The 18,312-nt window shown below is 47.6% G+C and overlaps 2 protein-coding genes across 2 annotated transcripts; both read right to left on the bottom strand.

Moving 5' to 3' along the window:
• Positions 1-537: 537 nt before the first annotated feature.
• bckdha (branched chain keto acid dehydrogenase E1 subunit alpha) lies at positions 538-5,274 on the bottom strand. The gene is made up of 8 exons (XM_018736407.2): positions 5,143-5,274; positions 3,839-4,015; positions 3,648-3,734; positions 3,014-3,122; positions 2,673-2,834; positions 2,386-2,592; positions 2,140-2,281; positions 538-1,230 (listed from the first exon to the last, which is right to left on the bottom strand). Exons 1-8 carry the CDS (start codon positions 5,254-5,256, stop codon positions 888-890), a joined length of 1,341 nt encoding a protein of 446 aa, XP_018591923.1. The 5' UTR covers positions 5,257-5,274; the 3' UTR covers positions 538-887.
• A 5,728-nt stretch (positions 5,275-11,002) lies between these two features.
• Positions 11,003-13,967, bottom strand: LOC108924793 (synapse differentiation-inducing gene protein 1-like). Its single transcript, XM_018736352.2, has 3 exons — positions 13,508-13,967; positions 11,905-12,051; positions 11,003-11,223 (listed from the first exon to the last, which is right to left on the bottom strand). The coding sequence occupies exons 1-3, from the start codon at positions 13,925-13,927 to the stop codon at positions 11,068-11,070; spliced, it is 723 nt and encodes a 240-aa protein (XP_018591868.1). The 5' UTR covers positions 13,928-13,967; the 3' UTR covers positions 11,003-11,067.
• Positions 13,968-18,312: the final 4,345 nt, after the last annotated feature.

Genomic DNA, 18,312 nt, shown 5'->3' with positions numbered 1-18,312 from the left:
GACTTTTATTTCTAATTAAAACATCAGTTTGTTATAGCTATCCCACAATGACCTCAATATGAGTTAGTGACATGTATGTTTTGTGAATGTTTTTTTTTCCCCCCTCATACACAAACTTACAATGCATCTTTCACTTAAACCCATACACAGCAAACACTTTTGATTGGTACCACTCATAATCATAGAGATCTTTCTGGAAATCAAAGTCAGCAGACCAAACCCCAGGGTGATGGAAAAGAATGGAGAGATTAAAGTAACATTTAAAAAAAAAAAAAAAAAACACACCTGATTTTCACTATTCACTGCACCGCATCACTCATTAATAGTACACCTGAAAAGTGCTGTATGACATGTTCTGTTGGGTTTTAAGGCTCAATATATACTCACTGTGTTGACTAAGATAACCATTTCAAATTCAATGTAATTTATGTGCTGACATTTAGTGCAATTCTGACAGCTCTATACCAACAATGCAGGGAATGTATGAATGGACACTTACATTCAGATCATTACAGCATCAATTCAATATTAATGTTATTAGTAATTGAGAAGTGAGGGAACACAAAGGAGTGTCCAGATGGAAAACAATTTTTTTTTTTTTTTTTTTGCATTCATATTTTCAGAAACGGTTTTGTGACTTTTACAACCCAGAGTGATGTAGCTGCAACACTCAAAAAGAACTACGGCACAATTTCAATAAAACGGCACTCTCCTTAGCCATTCATCCATTAAAATGCATAGAAATATGTCAAATAGAAAAGATACGTTTCTATGCATAGAAACTGGAAGCCATGTGTAACAATGCCTCTCCTCGCTCCTGCTCCATGTGCTTTGTGTTCTTCCTCCTCTCCCTTCACCCATCCCGCTGCACCCAGAAGGCAAACGTGTCACTTTTCATAGTGGTCGAGGGGATAGTGCTCCCTGTACTGCTGCAGGTGTCTCCACATGGACTCCTTCTGCTTCTCCAGGCTGGGGGGCATCTCCAGGTACACATCGGAGAAGAGCAGGTCTGGGTGCGGCTTCTGGCGCTTCTCTGCCCTCTCAAAGGCTTCCATGACAAGCTTGCGTGACTGCTTCCTCCAGGCGCGCTCCTCCTCCTCGCCCCACCAGCCGCGGGCCGTCATGTAGTGGCGCAGCCTCGAGATCGGGTGGTCCTGCTTGTCCCAGTAATTGACTTCGTCCACTGAGCGGTAGGCAGAGCTGTCGTCGCTCGTGCTGTGGTGGCCGATTCTGCGGGGACAGGAGGGGAACACGTGGACGCTCAATAGACTCAGCCTGCCCTTGGAAGGATCTGCGTAACGGCCATTACGCGTCCAGGACCGCGAATGACGACGACCCCCCACTAGACGGTTAAAAGGAGCTTTCTGATTTGTAAAACTGTGACAACTTGACATTTTGGCTAAAATATATACAAGTATTCAAATCAAAGTCAGCATTTCACCATTTGTTTCTGTTCAATCTTGACCAAATAAGGGATAAAATCCAAAGCCAGTGAAACTCAAGAGGTAACAGGGGGCGTAGTGATTAGAGTTGGCACCGTGCACCTGAAGGATCCAGGCTCAAGTCCCACCCTTGATCAAGGTACTTAGCCTGAATTGAGACAGTAAAAATGACCCAGCTGGATAAATGGGTAAATCAGTGTAAGTACATTAACATCCTAAGTTGCTCTGGAGAGCATCGTCAGCTAAAGATGATTTTATGCAGGTATCAAAATGCATATTTTAAACAGTTTGCAAATAATCACTGAATAAAATGATCAAAGATTTTTGCAAACCACAAAGTCCATTGAGTATTTTGAACTGAATTTTAATAGCTGCAAAGACACACCAGCTCCAAGGCCTGAGTCACCTTGCCAAGTTTCCACACAGGTCTCCATCCTGAGTTCTCCACCGTTTAATTGCATTTATCTCATTTGGTATGTAAACTGCTGAGAAGAATCGCCAGGGCCATCTTATCGGGATCAAAAGCACGGCGGTATGGTACAGGCCTGCACTGGACGACCTCTGGAACTTTCTAATATGTAAGAGCTGGCAAAAATTGCCGTGAGGAATGTCACATTGGACAGGATCTGCTGAATACCGTGAGAAGGGCGGTGGGGTGACATTTTAGCTCAGCGCTAATAGCACGGCGAGTACCTACCTGTAAGTCATTGCTTCGATGAGGAAGGGCTGATTCTCGGCAATGGCTCGACGGCGCGCCTCCTTGGTGGCGTTGTACACAGCAAACACGTCGTTGCCATCGACTCGGATGGAGAGCATGCCGTAGCCGGGGCCGCGAGCAGCTGCAAAGAACAGAGCCAAAGGATGAGTTCAGCGGGACACGGTGGTGGAGCCGCAGAGCCACGCGGTGGTGTTCGCACAGAGGGGGGCAAAGGGGAGCCCTCACCAATGCCATCTCCGCGGTACTGCTCGTCGGTGGGCGTGGAGATCGCATAGCCATTGTTGCGGCAGAAGAAGATCAGGGGGCACTCCAGGGTGGCGGCAAAGTTGAAGCCGGCGTGTGCGTCTCCCTCGCTGGCCGCCCCCTCACCAAAGTAACAGATCACAACCCGGTTGGTGTTCTCTCTCTTGATGGCATACGCCGCCCCCGCCGCTGTCGCACAGACACACGCAGTGACGTCGAGGCCGTGCGAGAGGCCCGCAATCAAACACACGTCAGCATGGTGAGCTCACCCTGAGGGATCTGCGTGGCCAGCGGCGAGGAGATGGTGACAAAGTTCAGGTCCTTGCTGCCGTAGTGCACTGGCATCTGGCGGCCCTTGCCCAGGTCGTCCACGTTTGCGTAGCACTGCGCCATGAACAGGTCCAGGGGGAAGCCACGGAACATCAGCACGCCTGTAAGGAATGGCACGAGGCGTCAAACAGAACAGAGATTCATTTAAAACGAACAACCAGCTGCATTTTTATGCTCATTACATGAACGGTTGTTATGGTCAGCTGCACTCAAATATGCACCCGCCAAGCGAATTAAAGGAGCACCGAGTGATGTCTGGAGGGACAACCGTGGACCCTACCCGCTTCCCTGTACTGGCCAAAGACCAGGTCCTCAGGGTCAAGAGCCGCAGCGCTGCCGACGTGCGTCCCCTCCTCTCCGTAGTTCGTCATGTAGAAAGAGATACGGCCCTGAAACACGTCACACTCTTTACAAACACTCTTTCTAGCACAGGCACATCCGTTTATTCAACAGCCACCGATAATCGCCCATCACTACCAACACAAAAACCACAACTAGCACATTGGGTCCTCAACTCACAACACAATTGGGAGATGAACCTCGTTCGTAACTCGATCTGTTCATAAATCCAGCCGCTACGTCACAATCAATAAAAGATGTTCTTTATTTACAGCTTAGTCTCTATACAAACCTCAGAAAAAAAAAAAAAAAAAAGTTTAAAGGACATGCGCGACATTCATCAGCATCCGGTCACTTTCAGTTTGCTTCATTATCTATAACCTCAAAGTGTAATAATACAGATGTGCCTCAATTTATTCTGCAAAAGTTCTAAATACACACACACACACAAAATGTCTACAACTGCTTGTCCCATCTTAAATATAGCTATAATAAATAAAATTATTTGTATCTTCAAAACTCTGACTTGAATGCTTGTAACATGAGCACCCAGTGTAGACAGTGAGCTGTCGTACCTGCCTCTGCGACTCGTACAGAATGCGGTCCATTGTGTTCAACAGGGTCATCTTCTGATAGAAGTTCAACACCATCTCTTTAGGCAGCTTATGCACAATAGGACAGGAACACAAACAGCAAGTTAAGGGTCAACAGGGCAAAGCAGGTCTGCTGACAGTCACGTCCAGCTGCGGCAACGGCGGACCAATACCTGGGGGTCTTCGGACGGGTTAATGATCTGACCCTGTCGGTCCATCACCCTGTACACAGGGATTCCAGAGATGACGTTGGGTTGAATGAATTCCAGGTGATCCACGAACTCGGCCGAAGCGCCAGGGAACTGCGGCTTCTCCGCCAGGGAGTCAAAAGGCTGCTGCTGTAGAGCTCCCTGCGCCCGTGCGCAGAAGAGAACATTTATTCATCCTGCAGATAATCTCCTCCACATCAACTTACGACTCCGAGAAGGTAAGTTCGCCGAGCAGGACATGCCTTCGGACACAGGCAGGCGACCGAAAAAGGGTTGTTTCTGCTGGTTACGCTGTTCATTTAACTGCCAGTCAACGGAATTAAATTCAAAAGCATGTTGATTCAGCTCTACTTAACTGTGAGTGAGAATTAATTTTGTGACAGCTGAAGAGCGGCAAACTTTAGCGTTGATGGTGAAGACAACGAAGTCGGCGACGACGCCTGCCTCTCGGGGTTCGAGGAGTCCGGAGACACACCAAACTCAAGCACTTGACAGAGCCGTGGTGAAACATCTGGAAACGGCTCTTCAACGCGCTCCTCAAGGACAACGGGAAGGACTGCGGAACCCGTGGTATTTTCAAAAACGGAACTCTGGACGGAAGCGCCGAGACCGAGGACGTCATACTTCGGACACATGATCGTGCGAAGATCAGTTTCACTCAAAAACACTTGGGAAAGTGAATGCAGACACAGCCTTTTAACACCAAGGACAAGTGGAGGACAGAATTTTCTGGAAGAACTCTGTGTGGTCTCACTTAACATCGGCAAACAGTAAATAATAAGAAAAATATTCGACTACAGTAACAAAGAATGACTTAATAGCTTTTTATGACCCTTCTTTACGGCCCCGTTGGGGGGGTGTCTAGGGTTCCATTGAAAGCAGGCGGGGAGACAGTGCCCGCGCACACGGCGGGAGGGGGCGGGGTCTCCTCAACAGCCTCACCCCTAAGAGCGACCAATCAGCGAGCGAGGAGCGAGCAGCCCAGGAATGTATTGTGCAGAACTTAACGTGGAAACCGTAGAGCCCCGTCACAATTGTGCGTAAAATACACTTGACACCGATAAATACACATTTGGAGCGAGCGCATGCCGATTTCGCGCAGTAATCCCATGTGAAAGAGCTCATCTCCATTCAGAGTGTCGCACGAAAGTGAACGTAAACGCAACCTTGCCGGGACATGATAATATCCAATTACCCGGATGTAAAAATCACATTGATTTTAAAGACGTGAAACTGCGGAAAATTGAGCTGGACTGCACGATACTCACATTAACACGGAAGGACCTGTACTGCGAAATACTCAACGCGTTACGTGCTCGATTTCGACAGACTGCGCTCAATCCGACTGTGCAGAGTCTCCTGAAGCCGCCGATGGCCGCCATCTTGACTTGTAGCTCCGCCTTTCTCTGCTTGTGTGACGTCACACGCCGGTCCTCGCGCCCTCGGGAGCTGTGCTGTAGGACAATAACTGCGTTGCTTGGCGCAGGGTTTTCGCATTACATCGTTCTCTGTAGGCGGCATTAGTTATTATAATTATATAATATTTATAATAATTATTCCTGACGTCACAGGAGTACAAGAGTGGCGTTAAGATTTACTTAATGGCATTATTATTAGAGTATTTTATTTATCTGACAAGCTGGCTTGGCACAACAAGTTCACACTGGTCTGCAGTCAGTTCTTCCAAAACAAATTTGAAATGAAGTCAGCTTCACTAATTCTGAGTCATGAGTGGAAATGTTTAAAACTGTTAATTGGCTCTAGTTTTCAAGATATGGTACTTTATCAGTATCTACATGTACACGTGTACACATATGGCATATATAGCATACGATGATAAATGAGGTAAAAAAGGACTTGGATCTCAGCTAAATGACATGCAGGCCCGGTACACAAAAGTACTGCTGTTTTCTCTGCGAATGGGATAGTCATGCGAGAGATTCCCACTGTGTCAAAAGAGACGGCTGGCCGCTCTTCGTCTTTGTCTTTGGAGCATCGGAAGAAAAATGCTCAGCATCCACCACTTGCTTGTTGAATGAAGCAAGATTTTGTTACTACCCTCACACATAAAGTTGTGTCTGATGAAGAACTTTGTCAAGGCCCTGGTCAAAACGCATGCAGCTTTCAAGAGCCTCGCTAGAAAATTTCCTAGGTTGAGTGAAGCTCAGATAAGGGAAGATGTCTTTGTTGGTCCTCAAATTCGTGAACTTCTTCTTTGAGATGATGGATTTGACCGTGCTTTGCATGGCAAGGAGAAGAAAGCGTGGAAAGCCTTCAAGTTAGTGGCAACAAGTTTTCTTGGAAACAGCAAGGTAGAAAATGACAGGAAGTTGGTGGAAAACCTCCTCCAGCATGGGCTGCAACATGTCACTCAAAATACCTTTTTTGGACTTGCATCTGGACTTTTCATCGAACTGCGGAGCAGTAAGGGCCGAGCACGGTGAGGAATTATAAATTTAAAATATCTTCAAGATATTTCATCCATGGAGAAAGGGCATCAGGACAAACAGAGTCCATCAGTGCTTGAAGACTGCTGTTGGGCAGTGACAAGAGCTGCTTCATTTAATGACTACAAGACACAAACCAAGAAGCGCAGAGGAGATGCTGAATAATGACTGAACTATGAACTGATACACAGTGTTACATAAACAGGCAGATGACATAATATCAAGTGGAACAACCATAAACACATGAAAAGACCTAGGTTTACAATTCATGATTCAAAATTTACGACGTACACCATATACATAGTACGTAAAATGTAAAAACTTAAATATCTTGGAAACAGTAGCCAGTCTGCAATTTTAATTGTCATATTTGAATTCAGCACATCAAATCTATAATAAATAGCACATTTTATCTCCAAAGCAAACAACTTTTAAAAAAATTGTTGACCAGTGTTATTTTATTAATTACCCATTTATACAGCTAGGTATTGTTCAGAGTAATATCTTTGGAAAAGGATACAGCAGCATATACCTTACATGCATATGCTTAACTACTACACTCACTGCTACTTGCATATTGCAATAAATATTGCTCTGTGTGTGAGCGCGCACACTCTTCCCTCCTATAACCAATGTAGACCATTTGTGAAGGTCTGTGTGCTCCTTTATGAGCTGTGGAAGTGATCCAACCGGTCATCAATGTACAACAATCTGTTGTTACACTGGTGTTAGAGGTGGGATTGAAATACAATTGATGACAGACAACTCGCTGATGCCAAGACAGTAGAGTTGAAAAAACAGACAACTTAAAGTATACACTAATTAGTTTTATGTAAGTAAATCACTCCACATATTGAAATAAAGTGAGTAAGTCTTCCACTTTGTAGATTTTTTTTCCAGAAAATTCAGGGAGAAATATTAAAATACTTTGTGAACACAAATTGGCCACAAGAAGACACGACCCATAGTCCATGATCTCTGTGCACCAGGACCAGGAAGGACATACTTTTAACCTGGGTGACCGGTAAATCCTGTCTCAAGCAGATACAAAGCTTTCGAGAGAGTTCGTCAAGGCCTGGTATTCTTCAACAAAGTCAATAAATAAGCATGTCGCTCTGGACCCCATCTATGAGCCCATACGATGCAAGGACCACCCAACATGAACCAAAAACTAAACTGGTAGGGTTTAATCAGATTAGTTAATCAATAAGGCTAATTAATAAAGTTAATTAGGTCGAACCAGGCTTAGAACGGGTTACAGCCGCAGTGATCAGTCAACCAGAAAATAAAATGGGATCCAACGCTCAAGGTCATCTCAACCAGTCAATCAAATTGAAGCTGAGGAAGTTTCTAGCTTCCAGACCCCGTATAAAGACTGACATTCAAACCAGCCTTACCTATATTATACACTGATGGTGTGACTTGTGGGGATGAAGTTTTTGCAGTCTGAATGACAAGCTTAGTGATTGTGTGAATATTAAAATATTGTCATTCAGATATCTGGTCACTGATGGTGTAGATGAAACTGTAGTTCATTAGTCTGGATGTAATATCAGAAGAGAAAGTAGAGAAGGTTTCAAGGCACATAGGTGACGTTGCCTCAGGTCCCTTCAGCTCTTTATCCTTGTTCAGGTCAATGCAGTTTGACGCTTTTCATCCTCTTTCCTGCTTACTAGGTGAAATGAAGGGTATGTCGATGATGTAAGATTTCATTTTCTTTAGAACCTTCATAACCAGCAGAGAATGATGTCAGGTGATAGAGAAAAACAGTTAAATTGAAATGGGGCCAAATATGAACCTTGTAGAATTATAAAAACTCTCCGACTTAATTTAATCCTGCGGGTGGGGGTGTGCTGTGGCCCTCAGTGTTTATTATGTCAGGGTTATCTCTGTGGTACAGGGATGGAGGTGGAATTTTATCCTGTGCTGTGCCTTTATCGGGGCAACTCCAGAAAGAATGAAACTTGGTTTATGTGGTATTTTTCTAATGGGCTCCACAGCCTTTTGTGAACTTTAGTTCTATGGTAAGATTCAATCATTAAAATAATGATTAAATTATGATGCTCATTAGTAATTTAACATCAACTGTTTGTGAGTCTGCTTCATGATGGGGCATGAAAAGGACAGAGTTCAGTGGGGGGAGATATTCTTCCGTTATTGCACCGCCTTTGAATAGTGCAAAGCTCTTATGTTCCTCGCTTTCCAGGACATGCAGACTTTTTCCTTTCAGCCCAGTCCTTATACACCTGTTTATCTTGTTTAACTGCATTTTTGATATTATAATCCATGTTTCTCTAGTGCACACAAAGGGAGCTTGTCAGTTGTTCTCTACACATTGCTGTTCGCGTGTGTCATGGTAGGGATGTGCGCCAACCGAGCTTCATTCAAGAGTCCATTTGTTGTGGGATGCACTGTTACTCAGCATATGTGTTTTGAGGAAAACAGACTTGGTGAACAACTTTTTTTTATTTAAAAAAAAAACATTTTTGTACATTGAGTTCTCTTTATGATTTCTGGGTTATGTCTTGCATGTAATCCCACATACAGTGTGTACTAACTCTTACTTTGCACCACCTTGAAATTGTCTTCACTGGAAAACAAGGGCCCACCACTAAGTTTTTGTCTTTTATTCCCTGGAACAGTAGCCTGCGAGGATAGAGAACCAAAGGACTCTAAAAGGATGTGAAGTTGGAAAAAAATACAATCATTTTGCCCTATTTATTTTTTTAAAACGTATCTTGTTTCAGGTCTTCTGTAGTTCACAACAACTTTCTCCAATTTTACTTTACTATGCATGGATACTGAAGACCTAACCACTTTATTTCATAACCCACTGACCCATAATTCTCTGCACATTCATGGACTTTGCAGACACTTCTCACCAAAGCGACAGGGCTTACAATTCCACACTGATGGAGGTAGATGGTTGGGTTTTGAGCCCCGCGACCAAGGCCACGCGCACAGGAAAGCCGATTCTTCGGAATCCATCACGGTCCAGATGGAACGTGTGTTACGCACAGTTGATGGGAACAAAATGGTTGTTAATGTTGTTGCTAAAAACAAACAGAAGGTCCCATCATTAACATTTTGCCACAAGGCAAATGATGGAAAAACTCATCAAATTCACATTTATACTTTTATAACTGGAGCCATTTAACCACCTGCTGTGTTCTTGTACATTATCATCTGCTGCCAGTCTTTAACCACTTCTGTTCATGTTGTGCTCCTCTAGACCACTCTTCTGTTTGTCTTTGTTCTTTGTGTGTGACAGAAAAGAACATTAGGATGCTCTGTCCTAATGTCACCCATAACCCCTCTTCTCGTGCCTGGTGGGAAATCGTACACGCAGTCACCGAGCCGAATTGCCAATTAGACTGTAACTGCTTGACGAATTGAATTCCATGCTAAACATAATTAAAGTTGCATTCATGAGATTCTTCCTTATTTGACTCTAAATGCTGTGATTTGTGTGTAAAATCGACAGGAGCCTGGATGGGCGGCTGCTCCAGGAGTGCGCTTGTGCGGTTGAGACGAGCACCAGGTGCGGCCAGTTTAGGAGAAATGGGACTTGGAGGGAGAGAAGCTTTTCCTCCTTTGGGTGGAGAGAAGGCCTTGGAGAAGAGGCTCTGTGAGGAACGGTCATCGTTTGGGACCTTCTCCATTGTTTCAGTTTTGGTCAGAGAATCTGAGAGCGTTGCATGAAAAGTTTTATTTGAATTATGTCAGTGGCCTTTTAGGACAGTTAGAATCTTAGTGATTTGTTTCTTTTTTTCTACGGAACAGCTTCTTGTGGTTTTTTTGGCAAATCAGAAATTATGAGAAATAATCAGATTAATAATAATAATAATAATAATAAAACACTAATATAACAATATATTAGATATATACACATATATTACATGTATATATACATATGCATACATATATAACAATAATTATAACAGTAATAAAATAATAATAATAATCAAATAATCATCAATAATCATAAAAATGAGAAATTATCAGGGCAGCACCGTAGTACAGCGAGTAGCGCTGCTGTCTCACAGCGCCTTAGTGGTGCGACAGGACGTGGGTTTCATCCCTGCTCAGTCTGTGTGGAGTTTGCATGTTCTCTGTGTAGGTTTCCTCTGAGTGCTCTGGTTTCCTCCCACAGTCCAAAGACATGCTGTTCAGGTTCCCCCATAGTGTGTCAGTGAGAGTGTGATCCACTGATGTATGGATGAGTGACCCATTGGAAGTAGTGTATCTAGCAGTGTCACTGTGGTGAATAAGGTGTGTGGGCTGAGAACACTACACAGAATTCATTGGAAGTCGCTTTGGAGAAAAGTATCTGCTAAATAAATAATTGTAACTTACAATGAAACTACATAAAGCCACCGTTCTCTCTCTGGTCGTTTCCTGACCCTCGGGCTCACGGCTGTGCACTGTGGTTTTTCTGTTAATGTGAAGTTCATGACGTCCACTGTTTGTTTTCCCTCTTGTTCCTTTATAAATAGGTTCGTATCAGTTGGACTTTTTCTTTCTTTCCATTTTAGAAGGGGAAATATTTTGCCAAGTTCAATGTACACTTGACATGTATGATTTACTAGTACTTTATTACAGTGTTTGAACAGCCCGTTACAAGCAAAGTGTGAAGAGCCCAAGGTTCGGCCCAAGAGTCCATTCGCATCGACGTGTCGGCAGGGTTAGGATTTCCGTGCGGGAGCAGAACGAAGGAGCGCGGCTGTGGGGGTGGCCTGGGGCTTCTTACGGAGCCTTTCCAGACAGGTAAGAGATGAGGGCGGCGACGGCGCAGATGTAGGTGATGATGCCGAAGATGATTGACAGCACAGCGAGCCAAAGCGCCTGGCGTGACGCCGAAGTGGCCCTCCTGAAGTCCCCCTGGGCAGAGGCCTTGTTTGTCTGGCAGGTAGTGGGAAGAGGAATACGGGGGGGGGGGGTTAGCATCCAGCATGGAGGACCTTCTCAGCTGGGACAAGGGAAAATTTATTATGAATTGGCTGGAAGACAATTTAATGTCAGTCACACACTGCGTGTTTCAGAAACCATTACATTTATTTTTTTTACTGATGCTTTTCTCCAAAGTGACTTACAATTATTTACCCATTTATACAGATGGGTGTTTTTAGTGGAGTAATTCAGGGTAAGTACCTTGTCCAAGGGTACTACAGCCAGAGGTGGGGATCAAACCTGTGACCTTTGGATACAAAGGCAGTAGCTCTAATCACTGCAGTACCAGCTGTGCCCAAACCATCTGTGAGAAGTTCATGTTGAGTGTGACCCGGTCCAGATCCCCACCTGACGACGGTTACCGACAAAGTGTTGAGTTCCATGAAAACAGGCCGAAATACGAGGAGACGCACAGTTTCTAATCCAGGATAGAATCCGAAAGTTTCTTCCCCCAAGTGATCAGACTCCTCAATAGCTAGGGTCTGGACTGACACACACACACACACACACACACACACACACACACACACACACACACACACACACACACCATTCCCTTTGCAATTTATTTTATTGGTGTGAGCCAAAGGCTTCCAGCTGAGCGTCACGGTGAAAAGGCGCTCAGTCACGTACCTTCTGCGACAGGTAGAAAGCGAGGATTCCAAGTGGCCAGAAGCAGCAGAGCATGGAGAAGACGGCGAGGCCCAGGTAGTCCTGTGGGATCATGAGGGAGAAGTTGCTCTCGCTCTCACTTTCACTCAAGTCTTCGCTGGACGAGTCCTAATGGGACACAGAGAGGGTGCGGAGCTTCAATCGCCTGGCAGCTCCAGATGTTTACCGGAAGCATCACGTGTAGAACGAGCAGCATGGATGATGGATGACTGCCCTTCCGTACAGGAATCCACAAAGGAGCGCTGAGCAACAGCTAGAGGCAAGCAAAGCGTGGGGCGTATTGCGTCGAGGGAACGTGTCTTTATTTTCGGCCACTTTCACTTTGGAAACTTGTTGCTCGTTTTTATTGATGACGCTTCATCCAATGTCCTTCAGCAGCCTCACCCAACAGTCAACGCAAGGACCGTGTTCCAGGGAGCTTTTATTAACCGTAGGAGAGAGACGAAAGGTGCCAAATGTCGACCCCAAACCCTGTGGAACTATGTCGAAAAACATTCTTTGCCGATGAAATCACATCGATATACTGTAATAATTCTGTGTTATTTTCAGTGCAGACTGATGCCAAACCAGTGGGAAAATGACACTAAGGCAGCACTGCTGAAGCATAAATATCTGCACACCAGCATGAGCTAAAGCTAATGAGGATTTTTCTGGAATTTCAATGCGGCGGAGCTGAAAGCGGCCCCAGACGAAGGTGTCATCATGGATGCTGCAGTGTTATCTCCAGCTGGATGTTCCACCAAGGGACGATGCCGCTGTAGGGAAACGCACTATGCGGCGCCGCACACCCAACTTCCTTCTAAGCTCTTTAAAGGACTTATCCGCTTTCCGGATTCCTTCCGCTGAAACTAAATCTGGATCCTGCGCTGCGTTTATTAGCCTTCCCTGCATCCCTCATCTCTCGCGCTCCATCGATCAAGTCTCCTTGTCACCTCTTACATCAGTCTGCCGTCCTTCTCTAAGTCTCGGGCAGACTTGTTAGTACACCTGCAATCCCCAGTGTGTCAAAGAAAGTGTCTAAAGGCATGGCCTTCTAAGTCTGTGTGTGTGTGTGTGTGTGTGTGTGTCTGAATCACTTTTCCATTGGTGTTCCCTCCAAATTCTAAAAAAGCATTTAAAGAAACATGAGATCTTGGGGACGTGTGTGATTATACACACACACTGACTGAAACCTCTTGTCCCGAACGGGGTACGGGGTCACAGCGAACCGGAGCCTAACCCAGCAACACAGGGCGGAGGGGGTGGGGACACACCCAGGACAGGACGCCAGTCCATCACAAGGCACCGAAGCAGGACTCGAACCCCAGACCCACCAGAGAGCAGGACCCGGTCAAACCCGCTGTGCCCCCGCACCCTCCTCAATCTACAGTACACCGTGTTTTCTATGCAATGTACACCTTTTGGTTTCTACAGAATGTAACCCACAAACAGATGGATGTCTGTATGAAGTTTCTGTTGATTGACATAGTGGCTCGACTTATGAACAGACAGAGTTAAGACGAGTCTTGGCTGTTCCAAACCTACAATAAACAGCACTATGTTGGCAGTAGAATAAGAGCTGTACCTCGCGCTCCGGCAGCAGGTCGTCCTCATCCAGGACGCAGCACCCCAAGCTGTGGACGTCCCTTGCATTTCCCAGCAGCTTTCTTTCTAGAGCGCATCCAGGAGTGATGCCCATGAAGGAGGTCTCCAAGTAGCTCTTCCGTTGAGGACCCACTGCGTCTCGTACCCCCCAGGCGGGAGGGAGGGGATACAGGGCTTCCAGTTTGCAGGGCAGAGACTGTGCGTCTAGAAGCTGCTGTTGGTCAAGCGCTCCTGCACTGCAGTACCTCCTCCAGGACACCGGGGGCAGCATTTTCTCTTTGCCTGCCAACGGCTTTCCCTCAAAGAGTGGGCTGCCGTTGGCAGTGACCCCCGCGGGTCCTTTCGTTTCCCCGGGGCTGCCGGGCAGCAGCAGCTCTTCCAGTTCATCGACGCTCTCCATGTCGTCGGGAAGTCGGTGGCAGCTACATCAGCCGCTCCGCTAAATGTGCTCAAAAACAAAAAGTGTATGAGGTACTGTATGAGAGAGATGCAAATCACTTCTTTTACCTCTGTTTACTCGGGTTTGGCATTAACGCACTGAATTTACGGAATTGTCGTAACTTCGTACATCCCGCTAGCTACGTGTCTCCACGTGCGACTTTGTTTCCCCAACCTGACGCCGAGTCTTTATGTCAGCCGACAGAGTGGTGATTTATTCATCATCGTCTAATGTCCGGCTCTCAGAAATTGGCTTTGGCTGAACGCGGTACTTTTCATGGGAAAATTATCATGTCAAACTTTTGTTGAGTGGGGAAATTAAGTCAGAACCAATTTTTTGTTAAAAATCGGTGGCTTTCCAATGTGTCTCCTTAAACATGGTAAAAGCCCATGCTGAATAAGCCTGTGACGTCGACTGTGGACGAGCTGTGCTCTCTTCGTATTTCGGTACCTTATGGGATGCGTTGGGACGATGTCCACAGGCCAAGGACAGCAGCCTGGCGCTCGCAGGCCTCCTGGGGTCGACTCTCGTGGACACACGGGACGCTCCGAGTGCGGTCCAGAGGTCTCCTACGCCGATGTCCCGCTCTGGGTTTGGTCACCGCAGGACTTCTGGGAGGACACTTGTGCTTTAGGGTCCGTAAAACAGGTCTTTGGCGCCACGTCCCGCTTCTGCTCCCTTCCTGATGGACTTGGACACGGAGGACGTTCCCTCAGACGCAAAGTGGAGCAGTAAAAATAGGGTGAAAATTCTAGTAAATGAGGGTGCAGAAGTGTTGATGTTACAGGGATGGGCAGGAGCACATCTGGGTAATACAGGCCTAGAGGAGGAGCTCGGTCCCGAGGGAAAGGTTTTGTCGGTAGGACATCTTTATCAGCCAGGAGCAGCACTACTTCCCGCCCTCACCAGTTGCGTATCTTCGCTGAGCGGGAGGATGATGAGCGGCACCGAGAGCTTCTGCGGGAAACGCACATTAAAAAGAGCGAAGTTTACCGTGTTTTTTCTTTCCCTACGTTGTAACCTTTGCGTCCCTGCATTCTCACGCTCTCTTTGAGCACTTGTGCATCTCTAACGTCCCTCAAAGGTCCAAAAGGTTGTTTTGTTCAGTTCACAAAGAGTGCAGAAGGATCTCGAGCTTTTAAAAGAGAACGAGGAGAAGACATTTAGCCATGAGGCCGTTTGCTCATCACCGTTTACCGTTTTCCACTGAGTAGAAAAATATCGCGTGTCCCTCTGATGAACGACATTTTGCACTGTCACATAGGGATAGGCTCTGGACCAGCATGACCCTGCGCTGGAAAGGCAGACGGGCGGATGGATGTTCACGTGTTCCCAGCGACCCTCGTCTGAGAGGTTCACTCCATCACCGCGAGCTGGTGAACAACATTCCTTATGGATTTTTCCGATGGACTCTAGATGATGCTGGAGGTGTCAGGAGCCGGAGAAGGCGGACAACGCACTGGCCGCGAGGCTCGTTTAATTCGACAGCGCGCTCCACGTGCAGTCGTCCTAGGGCTCCCCGTATCCGACGCCCCGTGAAGTTCTCCAGCGCCGGCTTCATGCGTTCGTGGTCAGAGCTGCACCGAGAGCAGATCGTCTGGAGCTCGAGATGGTTGGTGGAACAACGGGTTTCCCTCGATGTCCTTCGATGAAACAGAGCGGAATAACGGAACGCGCCGTTGTTTCTTACCTCTCTGCCATGTCTTAAGTTAGCCGTACATATGTTATGCGATGTTTGTTTGAACTCTATAACCCTATAACTCTATAACCCTACAACCCTAACCCTGTAAGTCTAGATAGAACCCTATAACCCTAACCGTAACCCTAACCCACTTCCCCAAATGCAAGGTGTTGTTACCCAACACCACTCCCCCACAGAGGAATTGCGCAGGTCGGTAATCTCTAATGTGCTGTTAATCTGTGTACATAATTAATCTTTTGCTCCTCCCAATTTTAATTTCTGCCTCCGTGGAGCTGTGCAGATTACTGATTAATGAGAGCGCTCTGCTCTCTGCAGGGTAAAAACATGGTTGGATGGAAACGTTTATTCTGACAAGCAAAAGGCTCGCGTCTCTACGGCCGTGAAGCGGCAGAATATACCTCCGAGAAAAGGTCGGCGACCTTCTCCTGGGACTTACCTGTGTTCCAGCTGTGCTCAGGGCTCTGCGCCGCCCTCACTTTGTGCTGCTGGAAAGCATGTGGGGAGAAGCAGCTGCTGGTGCCGTTCCAGGCCGTCACTTTACGCACACACAGGCACGCACACGCTGACCCCCCCCACCGAGACACTTCCACGGCGAACAAATCTGAGCACTTCGATAGATGTCCTCCTGAGTGGCATCCCGTAGTGCTGAACGTCTCCTTCCTCGACCTTTGACCTTCGCTTTTCTCCTCTCTTCTCCTCCAGGTTCAAGGTGCTGCAGCTGCTGCTGCTTCTGCTTTCGAACCCTGTTCCGACTCCCACTTCCCGGCGCACTTTTAAACCTCCGCCGTGTGTCTGAGCCGCTGAACGACTGTCGCTCCCTCCGCCTTCCTCTCGCTCTCAGGGTCCTAGAGCCTCCGGAGCTGCAGAAGGAAGCGCCGCCGCCACCGGACACACGCAGTCTGGTGAAGGGATGGACCGGCGTACGGTGATTTTTTACCCCAGTACACAGCTCTTATCTTTTCACTCTATCAGTCAGGGTCAGTGCCTTAATCACAGGTACTGCAGCAGGAGGTGGGACTGGAACCCGGGGCTTCCAAGTCTCGAACCGCTGGGCCCCCTACTGCTCCTCTCACGTCAAGTGCAGGTGTCAATGATCACTGTGCTCTCCCGGTCGCGTGAGGGACCCTGCTCCTGCGCCGAACACCTTTTCTCCTTCTGGGACAAAGGGTGGAAGGTGTGCCGTTGATGGCGGACGACAGGAAGCTCCACGGGACTCGTAACTCCAGCCGACGGCTGCGGCGCGAAACGAGAAGCGAAAGAACTGTTTGATGCATCTGCGATGGGCTGAATGTCGCCCACACACCCCACACACCCCACACACCCTACACGCACACGCACTCACTCGGCGGGGGTGTGATCCTCCTGGGTCCAAAGGTGGCTTCTCACCGACATCTTCAACACACCACATTATGGTTGGTTGACCCACCCCCCGCAAACACAGGTGGATATAAATAGACAGACATATACAATGTGATCGCAATAATCCCCAGCAATGAGGAGCACGAGGGACGCTCGGCGGCGGTGCGGGGACAAGTGGGCGGAGCCTCTCCCAGACACGGCGTCCTGCAACACCACAGTAAATGCCAACGTGGCGTGAAAGAGAAGGACACAAGAACTCCGCTACCTGTCTGCTGTGTGTCCAGGACCACTTTTCATATAGCTGGTTTTCCAGCGGGTGCAGCTACTGCCTTCGGACCCCAAGGTCACGGGTTCGAATCCTAACTGCAGTCCCTTAAGAGAGCTCCTGACCCCAAATTTCTCCAGTAAAATTACCCAGCTGTCTACATGGGTAAATAAGTATGGGTACCGTGTTTGAGTCGGAGGACAGACTGGTGCGGACACACTCCCTGTTCCCTCCCGCGCAGCTGTGGCCCAAACAATAAAGATGCGAGCAATTATTATTTATTCATATCTCGGCGAATGTCCTCGCTGGTCTTCGCCTCGGGTGCAGTAAATGATTCATGTGGCGAGAATGAAAGAAAAAGGAGGTTTTGAGGAGCAGTCAGAGGAAGAAAATACAATGTCCATTTGACCCCAGAACCAGGGCCGCACCTGCACACCCTCCCCTGCTTTCCAGGACCTCCTGGCGACTACCGTTCGCTCGACCATCTCACGTTTGAGCAGCAGCCCTGCGCCCATGTCCACGTCCTTGTCCTCTGTCGTGTCCTTCGTTCCCAGGTTCGCGTGCGAAGTTTGCCCCTTTTCCTCAGTGTAAGTAAAACTCCGCGCTCGGTGTTACCTGGAGCTCCGTCGGGGGTGGCGTCGTCAGAGGAACGTGTCCCACAGTCCCCAGTGGGGGGCAAAGATCACGCAACGGTCACGATGAGCGGGAGAAACTGGACGGTCGCTGCCGGAGGGGAAGAAGAGTCAGAGGACAGTGCTGGAGGGGTCCTTTGGGGGGGCGGTCTGGGCCAAGCGAGGGGTTGTGGGAGGGCTGCTGAGAGGGAACAGAAGGACCCAAGAGAAGGTCGAGGGACTGGAGGAGTTTGCGATGAGAGATGAGTGACGAGTGATGAGTGATGCGATGGTTTTGACCAGCACCCCCCACCCCCCCAGGAGCTGACGAACCCGTCGTCCCGAAGCCTCGACGATTTATTTCGGTGAGGAGCGCGAGACGAGAGGGCGGGGAGGCGAGCGCTGATGG

This window comes from Scleropages formosus, chromosome 3 (assembly GCF_900964775.1).
Source record: "Scleropages formosus chromosome 3, fSclFor1.1, whole genome shotgun sequence".
In the NCBI taxonomy this organism is placed as follows: Eukaryota; Metazoa; Chordata; class Actinopteri; order Osteoglossiformes; family Osteoglossidae; genus Scleropages; species Scleropages formosus.
Note: the sequence above shows the minus strand (reverse complement) of the source record. Positions and strands in the feature narration are given on the sequence as shown.